This window comes from Loxodonta africana, chromosome 1 (assembly GCF_030014295.1).
Source record: "Loxodonta africana isolate mLoxAfr1 chromosome 1, mLoxAfr1.hap2, whole genome shotgun sequence".
NCBI lineage: Eukaryota > Metazoa > Chordata > Mammalia > Proboscidea > Elephantidae > Loxodonta > Loxodonta africana.
Window position 1 is genome coordinate 90407479 of NC_087342.1, and position 19715 is coordinate 90427193.

General features: G+C 50.2%; 2 protein-coding genes across 5 annotated transcripts; both read right to left on the minus strand.

Annotated features, from left to right (window-relative positions):
* Positions 1-1644: 1644 nt before the first annotated feature.
* PSORS1C2 (psoriasis susceptibility 1 candidate 2) lies at positions 1645-3609 on the minus strand. The gene is made up of 2 exons (XM_003422447.3): positions 3069-3609; positions 1645-2430 (listed from the first exon to the last, which is right to left on the minus strand). The coding sequence occupies exons 1-2, from the start codon at positions 3121-3123 to the stop codon at positions 2075-2077; spliced, it is 411 nt and encodes a 136-aa protein (XP_003422495.1). The 5' UTR covers positions 3124-3609; the 3' UTR covers positions 1645-2074.
* Positions 3610-5193: 1584 nt separating this feature from the next.
* Positions 5194-19628, minus strand: CCHCR1 (coiled-coil alpha-helical rod protein 1). Of its 4 annotated transcripts, none has more exons than XM_064283195.1 (18): positions 19540-19628; positions 18415-18481; positions 18124-18337; positions 16056-16353; positions 14782-14945; positions 14538-14673; positions 14222-14332; positions 13852-14001; positions 13176-13286; positions 12972-13078; positions 8537-8649; positions 8336-8381; positions 8044-8186; positions 7705-7893; positions 7503-7604; positions 5983-6134; positions 5673-5862; positions 5194-5423 (listed from the first exon to the last, which is right to left on the minus strand). In XM_064283195.1, exons 2-18 carry the CDS (start codon positions 18473-18475, stop codon positions 5311-5313), a joined length of 2400 nt encoding a protein of 799 aa, XP_064139265.1. In that variant the 5' UTR covers positions 18476-18481; positions 19540-19628; the 3' UTR covers positions 5194-5310. The 4 variants fall into 4 exon arrangements, with proteins under 4 accessions (XP_064139265.1, XP_064139264.1, XP_064139263.1 ...); XM_064283194.1 differs by lacking the exon at positions 19540-19628 and adding an exon at positions 18777-19457 and having other exon boundaries at positions 5673-5820; XM_064283193.1 differs by lacking the exon at positions 19540-19628 and adding an exon at positions 18777-19456.
* Between the last annotated feature and the right edge of the window lie 87 nt (positions 19629-19715).

Genomic DNA, 19715 nt, shown 5'->3' on the forward strand with positions numbered 1-19715 from the left:
ATAAATAAATAAAAAAATAAAGATTACAGCCTTGGAAACCATATGGGGCAGTTCTACTCTGTCCTAGAGGGTCACTATGAGTCAGAATCAACCCAGTGGCAATGGGTTTGGTTTTTCTTTTTTTTTGGTTAAATATAAGATGTAAACTTTTATTGAAAATGCATCTTACTGATCAAAAGGGAGAAAATGCAGAACAGAATTCAAATTCTCAGAGAATCCAGATTTTCTGGAGCCATGGAGGCTGGACACCCCCAAAACTATTGTCCTGAGATAACCTTTAAACCTTAAACCAAACATATCCCCTGACCAGACTTGCTGGCCTGACAGAGACTGGAGAAACCCTGAGAGTGTGGCCCCTGGACACCGTTTCAGCTCAGTAATGAAGTCACTCCTGAGGTTACCCTTCAGCCAAAGACTGGACAGGCCCATAAAACAAAGTGAGGCTAAAGTGGCACACCAGCCCTGGGGCAAGGACTAGAAGGCAGGAGGGGATAAGAAAGCTGTTAATAGGGAACCCAAAGCTGAGAAGGGAGAGTGTTGAAATGTCATGGGGTTGTTAACCAGTCTCATAAAACATGTGCACTGACTGTTTAATGAGAAACTAGTTTGTTCTGTAAACCTTCATCTAAAGTACAATTTTAAAATATATACATATGTATATGGAAACCCTGGTGGAGTAGTGGTTAAGTGCTACGGCTGCTAACCAAAGGGTTGGCAGTTCAAATTCACCAGGCACTCCTTGGAAACTCTACGAGGCAGTTCTACTCTGTCCTATAGGGTCGCTATGAGTCGGAATTGACTCGACGGCACTGGGTTTGGTTTTGGGTACATATATCTCCCCTGAAGTCTTAAAACCAAACAATTGTTTAGCTTAATTAGTAAAGAATGTCTGCTTGAGCATTATGCTTTTTTAAGATCTATCTGTATGCAATCAAATTGACAACAGCCAACTTGAAAGATTAGATAGGAACCTTAGGGGGCAGTGAGTTTATGTCAGTAGGGGAGGAACAACTCAGAAAAGGAGGGTGAGAATGGTTGTACACCTTGAAAAATGTAATCAAAGTCACTGTATTGTACATGCAGAAATTGTTGAATTGGTATGTGTTTTGCTGTGTATATTCTCAACAACAAAAAATAAAATATTTTTTTAAAAAGAAAGAAAATGCATCCCTTAATGAGCTGGAAAGGTTGATACTTGTAATTGACCTGTTTGGTAGTCCCAGGAAGAGCAGCCTGGATCCAAGAAAAGGGTCAGGGAGAAATATGAATGTCTTTGTAACTCTGATAGTTATATTTCCAACCCTCCTGCTGAGCCCCACATCCTTATACATTATGGACAACACAGAAACTCAAATTACTTCCAAATTTCATTAAGTTAATACTGTGAGAAGGGTATCTGAATATTCAAAGACCTAAAATCATTAACAGGAAACCCTGGTGGTATCGTGGTTAAGGGCTATGGCTGCTAAAAGGTCAGCAATTTGAACCCATGGGGCACTCCTTGGAAACCCTATGGGGCAGTTCTACTCTGTCCTGTAGGGTCACTATGAGTTGGAATTGACTCAATGGCAACAAGTTTGGTTTTTGTTTTTTAGTCATTGACAAAGCAGCAGCCTAGATCAAAATTAAGAGTATATTGTTTTTATTTTTCCATTTCAAGAAAGTTTGTACTGTCATTGCCTGCTGATAGTTCCAGCTGTGGCCACCAGGTGACAGCAGAGAACACAGTGTCGCCAGCCCTGTTCCCAGGGAAGCGGGAGAGGAGGTGGGAAGGAGGTCGGAGAAGCAGAGGGAGGGGAGAGGCCTGGATGTAAGGCAGAGGTGCATGCTTAGGCTGTCAGAGGAAAAAGGAGGGCAAATGTGAGAATATCAAAAGGGTATAGAAAATACTGAGAACAACACCTCGGGGTTCAGAATAAAATTGAGGGGACGGGAAAAGGAATTGAGGAGTTAGGCTAAACTGGGGAGACTTTCATGGGAATTCAAAGGGTAGGGGTGGGCTTGGGTGCACTCTGCCTGGAGAATTGGGTGCTCACCCAGCGAGGGTGCCTGGAAGCAGGAGCTCTCTGCCTGGCTATCTGTACTCCTGCCGGGGCAGGTCAAGGTCTGGCTCCTCCTGAGACCCGTGGTCCATCTCAGGGGCAGGCGGCCAGGGGTTTTCTGGAGGCTGGGGTCCTGCCGGCCAGGGATCATCAGGCCGGGGAGGTTGAGGCGGATCTGTTGTAGGGGGCTTGGGGGGCCAGACTCCAGTTTCAGGCAGGTCTCTCCAGGGACGATTGGGGCCTGGAGGTGGAGGGTCCTCAAAGATAGGGGGCACCCCTGGCCAGGGGTCACCGGGGATTGGGGGGCCCTGAGGCCATGCTGGGGAGCCCTCTTCCTCGTGGGCCTCTTTGGGTGAGGGAGTGGGGTGGTCCCCGCTGCCTGAGATGCCTGTAGAGGAGAGAGGTAAGAGGTATGTAAGGGCCAGATCCCCCTCACTACAATTCGAGGGACATAGGCTCTCTGGGATGAGCCACAGCCCCAGGGAAACATATTCCACAAACTACCCTCAAAGGTAACTCTCAAAGAGCTCTCTCACATTTACAAAATGTTGAAGTGATCTTAAAATGACGTGAAAATCCCATATTGATCTGAGCTATTGACTTGACCAACTTTGAACTGACGCCTCAAATAAGCTCCATCCACCCTTGGCTGGGACAGCCAACTGGCATGGACCCTAAGCTGGTCTGCAGGCTCAAAGTGGTCTACACCTTGGCCCCATGTGACACCCAGATCTCACTTCCACAATGACCTCCACCCACCTTAGTTCAGACCCCAGGTCTGATGAGATACTCGCCTGCACACCAAATTCTAATCTAAATCTCCACACAGAGCTACCCCTGAACCCGCCAAAACACACCTTCCAGCATCATCTGATTGTGAACTCTAACCCTCATGCGAATTCCCAGAATCTCCTTCACTGCTCTGCGTCCCATTCGCCCCTTTCCTTCCTAGCGGGCAACCTGGCCTCACCTGGACCATCCCCCATCACCCCCAAATTACACTCAAAGACTCTATTCCTAGCTCACCTTGGGAGCACAGGCAAAGGACCAGGATCCCCAGTAGTTTCCAGCTGAGTACCATGGCTGTCTCCTGACCCCCAAAGTAGGGGGTGTGAGCTGTCTGGGTGTCTGGGAACCCAAGAGGCTTTATAGGCAAGGAGGCAGAGGAGGAAGCTAATCTCTGGGGAGGAGCCAGCCCAGTGACTCAAGGACTCTCATCAGAACCTAACTGGTCGGACTTGTTTGGAAGGTCATGACTAATATATAGCCTCTGACGATAGTGGCACCTCTCATTTTAGTACTCCAGCCCATGGCCCAGCCGCCTGGCTCTCCCAATCAGTGACCCAGGGATCACCTTACCCTTGTTTTCATGCCCCCTCTATCCACACCCTGCAGCTATCAGTACCCATCTTTTACCCCCATAATCACAGAGACGTCCACCTTTCATCCCTCATGGCAGTTGGAAGCCAAAGAATGGGAGCCAACCACGCGTGGGCAAGCAGTCTAATTACAGGGCTAGCAGGCAGGACGCGCTGGCCAGGGGCCTTTGAACCCCTAGATGCAGCTAGGGTACCTCAGCCAGTGCAGGAGCCTCCCCAGCCGCCTCCACTGTGAACACTCCAGGTGGGCTTAGTTCTTCCCTGGAACATGGCCCCTCATGACCTAGGCATGCGGCTCTCCAGGAAGCCTTCTTCAGGCATGGCTCTCCAGGATCTGTCTTCTTCAGGCTTGCTGAGTTCAGGAGGCCTCCCAAGCAGGTGCATGCGAGGAATTCCATCCAGGAGTTTCCTGGGGTCATTACAGATGAGGAAGGAAACATGATGACATCCCGATTCCTGCTCCCCACCCAGAGTAGATCAGTCACAGCCCCAAGGCTCAGGAAACTGCCTCAGCCTCTCCCTCCTCCCTCAGGACTCCTCTCTGCCCCCTGCCCCACTCCCCTGTTCCTTAGCTCCAACCTTCTCTGCCCACCTCCTCCCTCCCCTCAGCTTTGCCTCTCTGGATCTCAGCTTACTTGTTTAAGCCTGAGTTTCCCCCCTGGCATTTTTCCTCATGAACATCTCTGCCTATAGGTCTAATACGCCTCTCGGAAGTCCAAAACTCAATTCCTCTCTAAGTTGTCTCCCATCTGGTCTGCTCCACGACAATGAAGGATACTCACCCTGTGGTTCAAGTTGAAAACCTTCATTCCTCTTCTCATCTCCCCTCCTTCACCCCTACCCAACCCACCTGCAAAGCGCATCTGCGCCACACCCGAAACCCAGCCACTTCCTGCCCATTTCCCCTGAGCCTGAGCCACCGCCGTCTCTCTTAAACCTGTTGCCATTGAGTCAGTTCTGACTCATGGCCGTCCTATGTGTTACAGAGTAGAACTGCTCCATAGGGTTTTCTTGGCTATAATCTTTATGGAAGCAGGTAGCCAGGACTTTCTTCCACAGCACCGTGTGGGTTCGAATCACCAACCTTTAGGTTACTAGTCTAGCACAAACCGTTTGTGGCATGCTATACTCCCTTAATACCCTCATTGTGTCTCCTTGTTCAGTTCCATCACATTACTGTATTTTCACAGCACTTACCTGTTGTTTGAAGTGAAACTGCTTGTTCACATATCAAAAAAAAAACCCAAGCCCACTGATTCTGATGCAGCTGCTCCATCGGTTTTCTTGCCCGTAATCTTTATGGAAGCTTTTCTTCTGTGGTGCTGTTCAGCGGGTTCACACCACCAACCATTACATTAGGAGTCAAGCGCGAACCGTCTGCACCGCCTGGAGACCCTGTTTATTCACTTAGATGCTCGTATACCTTTGTCTCTCCCCACTAGGCTGTAAGGCCATGGGAGCAGGGACCCATGGACGTCAATCCCACCCCTGCACCCCCAGCCAGCACACCACCTGGTTAAAGAACGCATACTTTCTCTTTCCCGCTCCTGGCATTCATCAATTTTCAGAGGTAACGTTTTAGAACAAAAGACGAGAACAAAGAAAACCTGGAGCCTCCCAAAAAGCTTCCACAGCAGCCTCGGAAAGGGGTTTTGAAAAGGAGTTGTCTAGAGAAAAAAACTGTATGGGGGACTTCTCATGTCTCCAGGAAAAGAGCTGACTGTAGGTAGGAGTCCCCTCCACTCCCAGATATGACAATTCCAAACAACGGCTCTTTCTGTCATCATCTTTATTGAGCACAGGAGTCGTCACAGGTACTGGGTGGTGGCCAGGTAGGGAAGAGGGCTGGCTGCCACCCCACTTCTCCAGATCCTGCCTGGTCCTCCCCTTCAATGGTGGACAGGCGCAGGAGAGTTCTGGTTGTCTCCTTGACACAGACCTTCCTCTTTGGCAATGGCCTCAGTCAGGCCCTGCAGGTCATCGAGCAGGGCAGAGAGGGACCCTGGGGAAGAAGACGCCAAGGGATAGGAACAGGACAAGAGCAGATTCCTGCAGCGACTGTGCAGAAGGTTCAGGGCTGGCACAGAGTATGAGGGTCATGAGGGAGAAGGTTCCTTGGGTTTGGTGACTGTGGATAAAGGAGGCCATGGGCCTCCATGGATCACAGAGAATACTGTTCACGCACCCAAGAGTGTCTGGAGGAGAGATTCCTACGGGCCCCTCATTTGTCCCTTCATGCCTGAGCTCTTACCTTTTATGGGGTCCCTGGAGGAGGGTGCCACTGCTGGAGATGAAGATTCCAGGGGAGCTGAAGGTGCTGAAGATCCTGGAGGCCTGGGACTAGACTCCACAGATTTCCCCTTGTCCAGCAAGGATGGAAGGACCGCCAGGAGCCGCTGCTGCTTGTAACGGGAGAGGAGACCCTCCTGCCGCAAGGTGGCCTGGGAAGGAGAGGGTTAAACGCCACCTAGCCCTGTGGGAGCCTCCCCTTCCTCTCTGTACACCCTTGCCCACCAACCAGCCCACAATGGGCCCTGGTCTCCTGGTCTCCTGTCTCCTACTAGCATGAGGTTCTTGTCTCTCTCCAGCTCCTGCAGGCGCCGGGTCAGCCGCAGCCCCTCCTCCCTGCGGGCCTCGTCCTGCAGCTGCCTGAGCTCCTGGTTCCGCTCCTTTTCCCGGGCAGCTTTGCGCTGGATCTGGCGCAGGGAGACCACTATGGGGAAGCCAGGGCACAGAGGGGTCAGGGTGGGTCAGCCCAGACTGGAATGACTGGCAGGAACGCTGGGTCACCAGCTCTGTGACTCAGGGAAGTCACTTACATTCTGAAGCCATCTGTGTCTCTTCTATACGGTGGGAGAGTGGGCTGGTGCTCAGGGAGGCTATGAATCTCTGAACCCAAAGCACCTTCCCTATCCCCAAACCACCCCAGAGCCCCTTAGGGGAAGACTGAATATGGACTGGATATTAGATTTGGGGCAATTTGTTTTCCTTTTCTTAAAATGTGATAAGGTAATGAGGTTATACAGGAGAATTTCCTATTCGTGGGCAATGCAGCTGAAGGGTTGTGATTTTACAACTATAAAAGGTTCAGAAAAATGAATATATAAATGTGTATGTGGATAGATAGAGATCAAATGTGGCAAAAGGTTAATTGCTGTCTAGAGGTCTGATAAGTCTCTCAGAAGTAATGTGCCCAAAATAGAACTTAGTTCCTCCCCAAGTTGTCCCCCACTAGGTGTTCCCAACTGCATCTAGTTAGAGAAGGTATATGGATACTCAGCACAGTACTCTTTCAACTTGTCCAGGTGTTTGAAATTTTTCTTAATAGAAATTTGAGGGGTTAACTATTGGTGTATGTTTTGCCGTGTATATTCTCAAGAAAACAACAACAAAAAGTAAATAAATCAGACATATACAGATACATGGAAACCCTGGAGGCATACTGGTTAAGTGCTACAGCTGCTAACCAAAATGTTGGCAATTCAAATGCAGCAGGTACTCTTTGGAAACTATGGGGCCGTTCTACTCTGTCCCATAGGGTTGCTATGAGTCAGAATCAACTTGATGGCAATGGGTATATACATATACCTTCATGTACATAAAAGAAGGAAACCTTGGTGGTATAGTGGTTAAGAGCTACGGCTGCTGACCGAAAGGTTGGCAGTTCGAACCCACCAGGCACTCCCTGGAAACTCTATGGGGCAGTTCTACTCTGTCCTATAGGGCCACGATGAGCTGGAATTGACTTGACAGCAGTGGGTTTGGTTTGGTTGGTTTTTATATAAGGAAAACTGAGGGGTAATCTTTGGTGTTAGTCAGGACAGTGTTTGCCTGTGCAGCAGGGTCATGGCTGGTGGGGCATAGGGGGCTCTGGTGCTGGTCAGGTTCTGCTTCTTGATCTAGGTGTTAGAGACGTAGGTGTGTTCACCACATGAAAATTCATTTATATCCTTTCCTTGTGCACTTCGTTACTTGTATATAACTATGATATCTTTTTTAAAAAGTCTGGGGGAAGAAATAAGCTCCTGTCTCAGTACTTCCTTTTTCCTAGAAGGCCCACATCTACTCTGGCAAATCTCACCAGCCTTGGCATGCTCCCTCCGAGCTTCGTTCAGTCTCCTCTCTGTTTCTGACAGCTGTTCCCGAAGCCGAGTTTCCACCTCAGCTACCTTCTCTTGCAGAGCTGGGGTGAAGGTACAGATGTGGTGTGACAAGAGGAACCATGGCTCATGGCTCCCACCTCCTCCCCACCCTCCATATGTCCCCCTGCCCCTCCGCCACACCTTGCCCGTAGAGCTCCTGCTGCTGCGTCAGCTCTCGCCGCAGGCTGACAGCCTCCTCTGTGCTCTCCTGTTGGCCTTGGCGAGCCGCCTCCAGCTGCAGCCCCACACTAGCCAGGGACTCCTGGGTTTGTTGCAGCTCCTGCTCCAGCTGCTGGGCCACCTCGCTGAGCTGCTGCCGCTCCGCCTCCCCTGGAGGAGGTGGCACTCAGCAACAGCCTCCTCCCCAGGCCGACCCATCAGTGCCCAGGCCTCTCCACACCCAGACCCCAGATGTTCCTCCTCCTCCTCCATCCCCACCAAACCTGATGCTGGCCCCTGGAGACTCAGGGTCCCGTGTACCTTGCTCCCGGGCCCGGCCCACCTCCTGCTGGATGAGGTGGGCACTCAGTTGCAGCTCTGCATCCAGACGGTTCCGCTCTTCCCGCAGCTGTTGCAACTCAAGACTCACATCTGTGGCTGGTGGGGGTGGGGGTGGAGGGCAACTGAGACAGGAAGAGGCAAAATCAGGGGAGCTCACACCCAGCACCGATCCCTACACCCCTGACCCTCCTCAGTCCTCACTGCTTTGGTACCCAACAACCGACACCCCAAAGCCCACTCTTCCCCCACAGATCCAGGCCCCAAACTTCACCTCTCCTGGCGCAGCTGAGCAAGAGCCACTTTCCGAGCCACTAGACCTGCGTGGAAGAAAGACAGAGAACAACAGAGAAATGAGTTTTCAGAGGAAAAAAGTGGAGATGGGGGATGGATATGAGATCAGAATGAACTGGGCCAGGAAGAAGAGTGTCAGATCTGGTAGGGGCAGAAGGTGTCTTGCAGTGGCCCTACCCACCCTGAATGGTGTGGACCTTGCGGGCAGCATAGCTGAGTCGGTTGCTGAGGCTGGGTAGCCGGGTGACAGCCTGTTCCACCTTGGCCACGGTATTCTGGAGCCAGATCTGAGAGCTGAAGAAGGCACAGGTCATTGACTCTTCAACCCTTACTGCATTCACGAATGGACTTGTACAGATAACCCACTCTGTCCTGAGCTGTCATAGAAGAGAGGACAGCTGGGCAGGGGAAATAGGAGTAGGAAAGAGAAGCTAGAGTCAATGGCAAGGCCAGGCCTGTAATGCACATGCCCTCGCTTGTTGGCCCTTAGCCTGTCCTAGCCCCTTTGCAGACAAAAGGGAAGAAGAGAACCTGAGCACTGAGACTCTGTAGTGACTGTTACATAAAATTGACCCTGCTACACCATTTTTAAAACACTATAGGGTATGTCAGAAGAAATGGTGTACACTACACAAATCATACGTAGTTAAAAAGTTGGGTTTTTTCCAGCAGGTGCCAGTTGTAAAGAATGCGTAAGAATGACACCTGGAGACAGGTCAACACAATTAGACTAAACCAAAAGCAAAGAAGTGTCCTGAATAAACTGAATGCTTTGGAGACCAGCGTAGCAGGGGCAGGGGTTTGGGGCCCATGGTTTCAGGGGACATCTAAGTCAACTGGCATAATAAAATCTATTAAGAAAACATTCTGCATCCCACTTTGGAGAGTGGCGTCTGGGGTCTTAAACGCTAGCAAGCGGCCATCTAATATGCATCAATTGGTCTCAACCCACCTGGAGCAAGGAAGAATGAAGAACATCAAAGACGCAAGGTAATTATGAGCCTAAGAGACAGAAAGGACCGCATAAACCAGAGACTACATCAGCCTGAGACCAGAAGAACTAGATGGTGCCTGGCTACAGCTGATGACTGCCCTGACAGGGAACAAAACAGAGAACCCCTGAGGAATCAGGAGAGCAGTGGAATGCAGACCCAAAATTCTCGTAAAAAGACCAGACTTAATGGTCAGGCTAGGACTAGAAGGACCCTGGAGGCCAGGGTCCCCAAACCTTCTGTTAGCCCAAGACAGGAACCATTCCCAAAGCCAACTCTTCAGACAGGGATTGGACTGGAATATGGGATGGAAAATGATACTGGTGAAGATGGAGGTTCTTGGATCAAGTAGACATATGAGACTATGTTGGCATCTCCTGTCTGGAGGGGAGATGAGAGGGCAGAGGGGGCAGAAGCTGCCCAAATGGACACAAGGAGACAGAGTGGAGGGAAGGACTGTGCTGTCTCATTAGGGGAGAAAAATTAGGAGTATATAGCAAGGTGTATGTAAATTTTTGTATGAGAGACTGACCTGATTTGTAAACTTTAACTTAAAACACAATAAAAATTAATTAAAAAAAAAAAAAAAAAAAAGAATGACACCTGGAGCAAAGGAGAATGAAGAATACCAAAGACACAAGGTAAATATGAGCCCAGGAGATAAAAAAGGGCACATAAACCACAGACTACATCAGCTTGAGATCAGAAGATGGTACCTGGCTACCACTGATGACTGTCCTGACAGGGAAATCAACAGAGAATCCCTGATGGAGCAAGAGAACAGTGGGATGGAGACCTCAAATTCTTGTAAAAAGACCAGACTTAATGGTCTGAGACTGGAGGGAACGCTGAGGTCATGGCCCCCGGTCCCTCTGCTGACCCAAGACTGGAACCATTCCCAAAGCCAACTCTTCAGACAGGGATTGGGCTGGACTATAAGACAGAAAATGATACTGATGAGGAGTGGAACTTCTTGGCTCAAGTAGACACATGAGACCCCGTGGGCAGCTCCTATCTGGAAGTGAGATGAGAAGGCAGAGGGGGACAGGAGCTAGTTGAATAGACGTGGGGAATACAGGGTGGAGAGGTGGAGTATGCGGTCACACTAGTGGGAGAGCAGCTAGGGTTATATAGCAAGTGTGTGTAAGTTTTTGTATGAGAGACTGACTTGGTTTATAAACTCTCACTTAAAGCACCACAAAAAAAAAAAAAAAAAGAATGAATGAACTAGGGGCCAAAATGCAAAGCCAAAAATGAAGCAGCTACATATAGTTAGTAATTTTTAGTTTGAACTGTAACTGAATATCGTGGTTTCATACGTATTATTTTATATTGTACTTCTTTCGTTAAATTGATGATTTGGACTTATAAGGAAAACTCTATAGTTTTTAATGTCACAGAAATGAGATTATTCTCAAAAGCAATATACTAACTAAAGTGAATGCTTGTATACATTAAGATGGCCTTAAACCTTTTCCTCTGTTGCCTTAGCTGTCAAATCATTAAAACTTCAAAGCAGAGGATTATGGTCAGCAGGCCAGACTGAGAGAAACACTGATGCATTTTGTGAGCAGGTACTAACGCTGTCAGGGCTCAGTACTGTATGTTTATGCTATAATAGCAGTGCAATATTAGACACCAGCTAGCTGGTACCGCTGCTCCCTGTAACGCCAAAGAGAAAACCAGGATTTGATTAAGTGCACATATTTAAGTTACCCCTTGTCCTCTGCTTGGATGCAATGCCATGCAGATTTACATGGCTGCTACTTGTACTTAGTTTGCATTACTTTAATCAACACCTTGAACAGAGAGCCAAACATTTCCCTTTTCAGCTGACCAGCAATGGCTCTTTAACTTCAGTAGGGGGAGAAAAAAGACCTTTTGGGTGAAAATTGGTAATAACTGGCACTTAAGATCAGAAAACAATTCTTTGTACTTAGGTCTTAAAGTGCTGTCTACCTAAAGCTTTGATAGACAGTAATACTTTACTACTATTATTATTCAGTTTTTATAACATTGTTACATTTAATAAAACTTGTCTGTTTAATCTCAAAAAAAAAATTCAGTTCCTCCTAAGAAAACACAGCTATCCCTGATACCCAAATCTATGGTAAGCTTCTCACTTGGGTCCTAGCAATCAGTGTCTTTAATAACGGTCCTACAGTCAAAACCAATTATTAGCTTCATGGGATCATATCTTATCTGGCCCCGATACCATAACACAGTAATGTGTTCAGTACAAACAACGCTACTGGGGCTAAAACAGCACATAGCACAGAGCTGTCTAATCTGCAGCAGATTTAGACTTGTCATTTGCAGGCCCCTGATGGGTCTGGAGGTTCTGGGAGTCCCCTGGCACTGTGTTTCACATTTGGAGTGTATGAACTGATGACTGCCCACTAGGTTTTCTGAGGGCCTCTGCGCCACAGAGGCATTAAACGACTGCTTATCTTTTCATGCAACATGCTGAGCTTATTCCTCACAACCTGGTTTTTGATCACAATCATGTATCAAAAACAAAGTTATCCTCTCCAACAAGCCCAGGAGTGTAGATTCTCTGATACCAATGGAGGGCAGGTCCCTGAGCTTTTTGGACTGACTGTGCCAGATGTGGGACCGGCACCAGCTCAAGAGAGTGAGAGGCCTATGCAGGCCACAGGTCCCCAGGGAAAAGGGACCAAGGGATGTCTGGGGACAGGGCTGGGACTTCCTCTGGACAGTCCAAGTCTGTGCCAATAAATAAAAAGACGAATCACAAAGGCCTCAAAGTTGTGCCCCAAACAGCACAGCAAAGAGCACTGATACCTGAAAATTATTTAAGTAGGGTGCTTCCAACACCTACTGTAGCTCTTACTAAAACAGTTTTTTGACTTCTAAATGTTAGACAATGGCTCAGGTACCTCAGTGTCCAAAGCTGAGGGAAAGTTATTACCCGTTTTTCCGTTGAGGTTTTCCTCAAGGTGATAAAGGTTCCATAACAAGAGTCAGTAATGGAACAACTAGGAAGTTGGTATGAGAGACACTGCTTGCAATTGACTAACAAAAAAACTGACATACATTTTAGATAAAATCTATAGTAAGGAATTAGGTGTAGAGTTTTAAAATAGATAGGTTTTTTTTTTCCCCAACTAAACAGATCACACCTGTAAATTTTTAGAGAGCGAGAGAAAAAAAGAAAAAGGAAAAAAAGTAGAGAGGAAGGGAGGGAAAGGGGAGAGGGGAAAAAGAGAGGAAGGTAGAAGGAAAAAAAGGTTGAAAGAAAGGCAGAAAGACCGATCAAGTACCCACGCCCCCATCCCGGAACTCCTAAAGCTGGAGCTCCTCCCAGGTGCTCTAGAAACCCCAGCTGTTTGCAGACTCAACTGCCTGAGGAAGCATTACCTCACCCCTCGACAGAACACGCACGGTCACGGTGGTTCATAGCAACTGCTCGCGGTGTCAGTGTAGAAGGGGCTGCCCCAGGAAACACAAACCCAGGGACTTTTATAGCGCTGAATGCCTCCAGCCCTGTATCCTTCACATCCGCCAGCTTTCCAGCCCCTCCTGCCTGAGACCCTCAGATGCACAGTGCTCTGGAAGCTGAGAAGCAGAAACAACCCCACCCTAAGCCTCCTTCCCAGGTACCTGCACACAGAATTGGCCACTAGCTTAAGCTGCTCCTCCACCAAGGCTGTCTGCTGCTGCTGCTGGCGCCGGGCCTCCAGAGCACGGCTCAGCTCCCCCTGCAGGGCCTGAAAAGGATGCGGGTCAGGACAATGTACCCGCCCCCAGACCCACCCCGCCCCCTGCAGACCTGCCCGGTAGCCTCTGGCCGTCTGAGACCCTGACCTTGGCACCGACCCGCTCCACCTCCAGCTCTGCGGCCTTGTCCTGCAGGGAGCGCTGCAGGATGGCCTGCTCCTGGCTCTGCGATGCAACTCTCTCCTCTAGCTCGGCCACCTGGGGAGAAGAGGAGGCTGGGACCCGCCCCTTCTAAAGCCCAAAGCTGCAGTGGGAGGGGCACAGGGGATGAAGGGGCCGGGGCAGGGCTTGCTGAAAGAATGCCATGCAGGGAGACAAGAAACTTGAGTTCCTGATAGTGGGGCCAGTTCTATGTTCTATGTGCCCACACCTTGAGGAACTGCCCCATGATCCCCCCAACAAAGACCCACCACCTCTGACCATGTCACCCACGTCCTCAGAGAGGCCTTGCCTGACCATCCCACCTATGGCTGCTGCCACCCCACAGTCTTTCTCTGTCAAATTATCTTTCATATTTTCCTTTATAGCACAAACAATTGCTTGACATCATTGAATTGCTTACTTATTGTGTGGCTCCCTCTAGAATGTAAGCTCCATGAGAGCAGGTACTTGGCCTGTCTGTGCTCGGGGCTGTATCCTCAGCATGTGGTAATCACTCAATAAATTTTTGTTGACTAAATGAAGGAAGACCTTCCCATTATGTAAGAAGCAAGGGGTTCGCAGGAGCAGGGGAGGGAATCATGGGGGGGAAAAGTCAAGTCACCTGTCTCTTCAGCTGCTCCGCGTACTCTCTGTGGCCCAGTTCCTGGGCCTTCAGCTGCACCATGAGGGCAAACACCTTCTCCCGCCAACAGGTCAGCAATGACTGGAACTTCTTGGAGAGCTCAGGCTCCAGGGAATCTGAAGGCTGAATCTGTGGTGAGAAGAACGAGGACAGGATGTGGGCTCCCGGGGGAGGAGAAGAAGGATGGGGCAGCCTTTGTTTTTTCTGTCCCACCCTGGGCAACAGAAGCCATAGCAAGGAGTTCAGGAAAGACCTGGTCAGTTCTACAGCACACCTACCCGTCTCACACAAAGGGACTGAGGCTGGGGACAGAAGATACAGGACCCAGATGTGGAAAAAGGGCCCCTACCTTCCTGGCTAGCTCCTCCTCCTGTAGGGTCAGGATGTAGGTGAGGCTCTGCACCCGTACCTGGAGCAGCTCAGCAGTGCTGTGCAGGGTGTCCCGGTCCTCCTGCAAGCACTGTGGGCAGAAGGAGAGCCGCCTGTAGGGCCTCCATGCTTGCCCTCACTGGGCCTGGTCTCCCCAGCAGCCGGTCTCCATGCCCTCCCCACTCCCAGGGGCCACCTCTACCTCAAGACCTGGTCACTGAGCCCTCACATCCCACCCAGACCCCTCCAACACACACACACACACAGACAGATGAGACCCCAGCACTCTCCCTCACCTGCATGGTTTCCAGAAGCTCCTGACGCTCCTGCGCCCAAGCCTGGCTGCGGACCTCTTGAGGGACTTGTTCCCCAACATACTTTCTTAGATTCTCAACCAGGGTCACCTGAGCCTCCAAGTCTTCTTTGGTCTTGCTGGGGTTGAGGCGGGAACCGGGAGACCATCAATGGGGTGTTCTGGAGATCCACCACACCTACCAACTGCTGACCCCCTCCGGGGCAGCCCACCCCCATCCCACTTACCTCAGCTGCTTCTGCAGCAGCTCAGTCTCCCTCTGGGACGTGGCCAGCTCCTTGGCTTCCTCTGCCCGCCTGGCTTCCAGGTTATTCAAAGACTTCTCCAAGCCCTCAGCCTTGCTGGTCAAACTGGAAAGAGCCTCCTGGTGAGCCACCGTTAAGCAGGAGAGCTATGGAGAGAAGACAAGGCTCAGCTGGGCCAGCTAACTCCCACTTCTGTGCCTTCCCCACCTCCCCCTGCTTTGGCTCTGTCCCTTCACTCTCACTCTGTGACCTTAGACAGCACCCCAACAAACCACCCAACTGTGTGCAGCAAGATGGAGACTGCCCTTGGCACCTCCCTCTTCCCTGTTGCTCAAACTCAATCCATCACAATTCCTGTCTGCTCTTCCCTCCAAGCCAAATTTCATTTTTCTCTATCTCCACTGCCACCAACCTGAGTTGGTGAGGCCCTGCCCTCACGGATGAACTTACGGTCTAGTGGGGGAGACACACACTAAACACTTGATGTACTCATAGTCAGTTGCACCCTCATCTCTTGCCTGCATGACTGTAACAATCTTCTAACAAGTTTTTAAACACCTTCAATGGCTTGCCACTCCAAGGTCATAAAGGGATTCAGCCATGTTTTCTTCTAGTACCTTTATGGTTTCATTGTTTAACATGTCAATTTGTTCAGTTGGCCTTCCCTAGCACCCCCAACTAGACTAAGGTTCCCTTGCCCTTCTCCTTCATGGCACTGCTCCCAATTGCAATTAATTAATCGTGAATACATCAAGTGTTTAGTGTGTGTCTCCCCCACTGGACTGTACACTCACCCATGAGGGCAGGGCCGCAGGCTCATTTATACCTCACTGATTCCCCAGCTCCTATCTCAGGGTGGCAAAGAGGAAGCATTGGTAAGTGGTGACTGGAGAATCTCCCTCTCCCAGCAGGCCCCCACACCCACCTCCTCACTCTCCCTCCTCTGCATTGCTCCCAGATGAACTAGGTCCTGAAGTGAAGTAGGAAGGCAAAACTATAAAAGTCCTAGAAAGGGAAGGAGGAAGGCGTCAAGTGGAGGGAGGGCACCTGAGTCCTGGGAAAAGAGTGGAATCTAATAAGGCCAAAACGCCCAAGTTCTCCTTCTTTCCAGGTCACCTGCTTTTTCTCCTTCTCCAAAGATCTCACCACTTCACTGCTCACAGGTACCCTTTCTGTGGTACCTTTGCTCTTTGTTGGGAAGCTACTACCCAGTTCACCCTGTTGTGATGCTGAGCCCTTCTCACCCCAACATTCACCTGCTCTTGGTGCAGCCTCTGAACTTCCTCCAGCTCCCGCTGGGTCCCCTCTTCCAGGTTCTTCCGGATGACCTCAGCCCCAGCCAGGGCAGCCCGCAGGCCCTCGGCTTCAGCTCGGCCTGCCTTCTCTGCCCGCGCCAGAGCCTCCAGCTCCATGGCCTGGGATTCTAGCCTTATCTTCTGTTGCAGTGAGGTCTCCCGCAGGAGCCGGATCTCCTCCTCAAACTGCCGCAATTCTTGCAGCTGCCGAGAGATCAACTCAGCCTGCTGGGTCAGGGCCTGAGACCCCTCCAGGGACCTTCAAAGACAGGTTCACATAGGTGAGATGTGTTTCTGGTACTGGGAGGTTGGACACAGATACTCGGGCCTCTCTGCTCCCACCCAGGGTCATAGGAGACAGGAAGAGGCAAAAGATTCCTCTGCTCCCATTGGGGTAGGCAGGGGCATGAAGATGGGCCACGGGGCCTCTGCAGAGAGGCATGAGGAATACTACACAGGGATCTCTATATTTACATCACCATCACCATTCATTGAGGCCCTGCACATATCAGGTCCACTGTCTGGGCTTATAAGAAGCCCTGGTGGTGCAGTGGTTAAGCACTCGGCTGCCAACCTAAAGGTTGGCAGGTCAAACCCACCAGCCACTCCATGGGGGAAAGATGTGGCAGTCTGTCTCCATAAGGATTACAGTCTTGGAAACCCTATGGGGCAGTTCTGCTCTGTCCTATAGGGTCACTATGAGTTGGAATTGACTCGATGGCAGTGGGTTTGGTCTGGGCTCACAGGACCTAAGGGCTAGTTGAGGTCATGAGACATACACCTAGAGAGAGCCATATATATATATTAAACATCAAATGCACACAAGGGTCGCGGTAGAAGAGGAAAGCAAGAGGTGCGGGAAACAGTGTGAATAGGGTATGCCATTAGGAAACACATTCTGAGTGGAGAGGTTGGAAGAACACTCAGAGACTTCTGAATTCTGATGTAAGGGCAAGGAAAAGTTCGAAGGAGGAGCAAAGGTATAGCACTCATGAGCTTCTAGTACCAGTACAGTAAGGCCAGGGGTTAGTTAAACGCACCTAGTGAGTGCTCAGTATATTACATGAGGAGTCAAAGGGGACAGTACATCAATAAATTACATAGACCCTACCTTTGGGGCGTATATAGTCTACTGGTGTCGTGTAAAGTTTAAACTAACTCATAACAAGGCTCTTGCGATAGCTTCCTCATTGAAGCCCAAAACCAAAAGATTTTTCAGAAGAAAATTAACTGGGCAAAGGTCTGCCACTTGGCAGCCAAGCTAGCATTAGAGGGTCTCCGTCCCCAGTCCAGGGGTCCCTCTTCTTCATTATGGTCCTTCCTCTTTGGTGGGGTCCAAGGTAGACTCATGTGTGTAAGCCCACTCTAGAGCAAAATGGCAGAATGACATTCCAGTCTATTTGGGGAAAACACACATGAAAGGTCAAAAAGTTTTACAGACAGCACATCAACAAATAGCATGGCAGCTCTAAAGCCATGTCCTCTGTAAATGCTTTCTTCAGCTACACCATCAGAATGACTCCATACCACCACAGTTGTTAGGTGTTGTCAGTCGATTCTGACTAATAGCGACCCAATGTGACAGAGCAGAACTACCCTATACGGTTTCCTAGGCTGTAAATCTTTACAGAAGCAGATCGCCAGTCTTTCTCCCTCAGAGCCACCGGGTGGGTCGGAACTGCCATTCACTTAGCAGCCAAGTGCTCAACCGCTGCACCACCAGGGCTCCTTCACCACCACAGTACCAAGTCTATACTCCTGGTCTGCACATCTTCATGCTTATTAGGATCACCTGTTGACCAATCTGTCTCCTTCCCCAGGATTTTCCATTCCTTAATATCAGGATCTCTCATTCATTTTTGTTATCCTCATCCCTAGCCTTATTATTTATGTGTTGTAGGCACCCAATAGTTGTTTATACAAACATGAACAAATTATGGAACCTAGAGCTGAAACAGGGTAAGGAATCTATTTTGATGGACGGTCAAAGGCAAGCAAGCCTGAGAAAACGACAATGATGGATCCCTACCTGACTCTCCGCCCTGGCTCTTGCCCATCACCAGAAGCATCCCGTTCCCACATTGGCACTTGAGGTCTCAAGTTGTCTAGCCGCCTCTCTGAGACATCTTGATGGGCTGGGGATTGGACCAAGGGAATGTCTGCAACCCAGGTGGGAGCCATTCTTGGCAGAGTTGGAAGGGACCGAGCTTGGAAGTGGGATGGGGGAATTAGCCCAGTGGAACCTGAGGAATCACAAGGGCACAGATGGTCAGTTTCCCAGGGAGAGGCAATCACCAGTCCCCTGCCTGGTCCCACTGACCTGAAGGTCGCAACGTCTCCACATTATTTGAAAGCTCTAGATTCTGTCTCCAGCCATCCATGTTCCCCTGGACAATTGGAGAAAAAAGGACACTCCAATTCAATTTTCAGTCCTACTTCCAAAAAGAAAGCCCCTACACTAACAAAGTCATCCTTCCTAAATAGCAGCCAGGTCCACCCCACTCTCACCTACTCCTATTTCCTGAAAGGAGGAGCCGCAAATTCACTTGGTTGTCCCAACCAAGATCCTGACAGAACTCTGGCAATAACCCCAGAGATGGAGGAAATTTACTGAGAGACAGCCTGAGGAGGGATGCACTTAGGTTCTGCTCATAATTTTAGGGTTCTCGACAGTGCTTTTACCCTCTTCCTTAAGCTTCTATAGTCCCTGCTGGTCCTGCGCATCGAAGTTATGGATTCCAAGGGCTGCGAGCCCAATCTCCAGAGTTCTCTCCATGGCTCAGCAAGGCCTTGGGGAAGCCCATCCAGGCACCACCAAGCCATGACTCCTGGGTCCTTCCCTGTAAAAGCCCCTGCCCAAGGCCTGGCCCCAGGTGAACGTGGCCACATGTGGGGCAAAACGCCTCCCCAGGATCCCTGGGAATACAGCCAGCAAGATCCCTAGGCAGAAGGCCGTCTTTCTGCCATCTCATCCAAATCCTCCCTGCAACCTTCCTCTCAATTTCTTTCTACTATGCCCTCAGCTTTCATTCCTGTTGCCCACTCTCCCCTCTCCAAAGTCCTGGAGCATACAGTTAGCTCTTCAAGATCTTTCTCCCACCATCCCACCCCAATTTATCTATTTTTGACTTAATCGGGGACCTACTCCTGTCCCTCCCTACCTCCTAATCTGTTTTTAGCCTGAAGGAATTATCCTGGCTCTTCACTCTCACCTCCCAACTCATCAGTGTACTTTCGCCCCCTGCACTCCAGCCGATGCTCGGTTCTCAACCCCGCTCTCCCCAGACACCCGCTTCCCCTGAGCCTTCACCCTCAGGGCGCTAAGGCTGTTCTGACCACCTCATCTAGCCCCTGTACCTCTCGTTTCCTATGGACCCCCTAAGCCCACCCCGCACCCCTTTCAGCCCCTTCCCGCCCCCAACCGACTCTTCTCGAACGCCCTTACCCAGCGCGAGAACACCCCCTCTGCCTTAGGCCACACCCCCTACGCCCAGCTCCGGGGCCTTGGACTCCGCCCCTGAGTGCGCCTGCGCAGAGCGGGCCGGTTTGTGGGCCGCTCCAAAGCCAGATTTCACCCCGGAAGGAGGGGCGAAGTGTACGCAGGCGCAGTAGCGTCTAAAA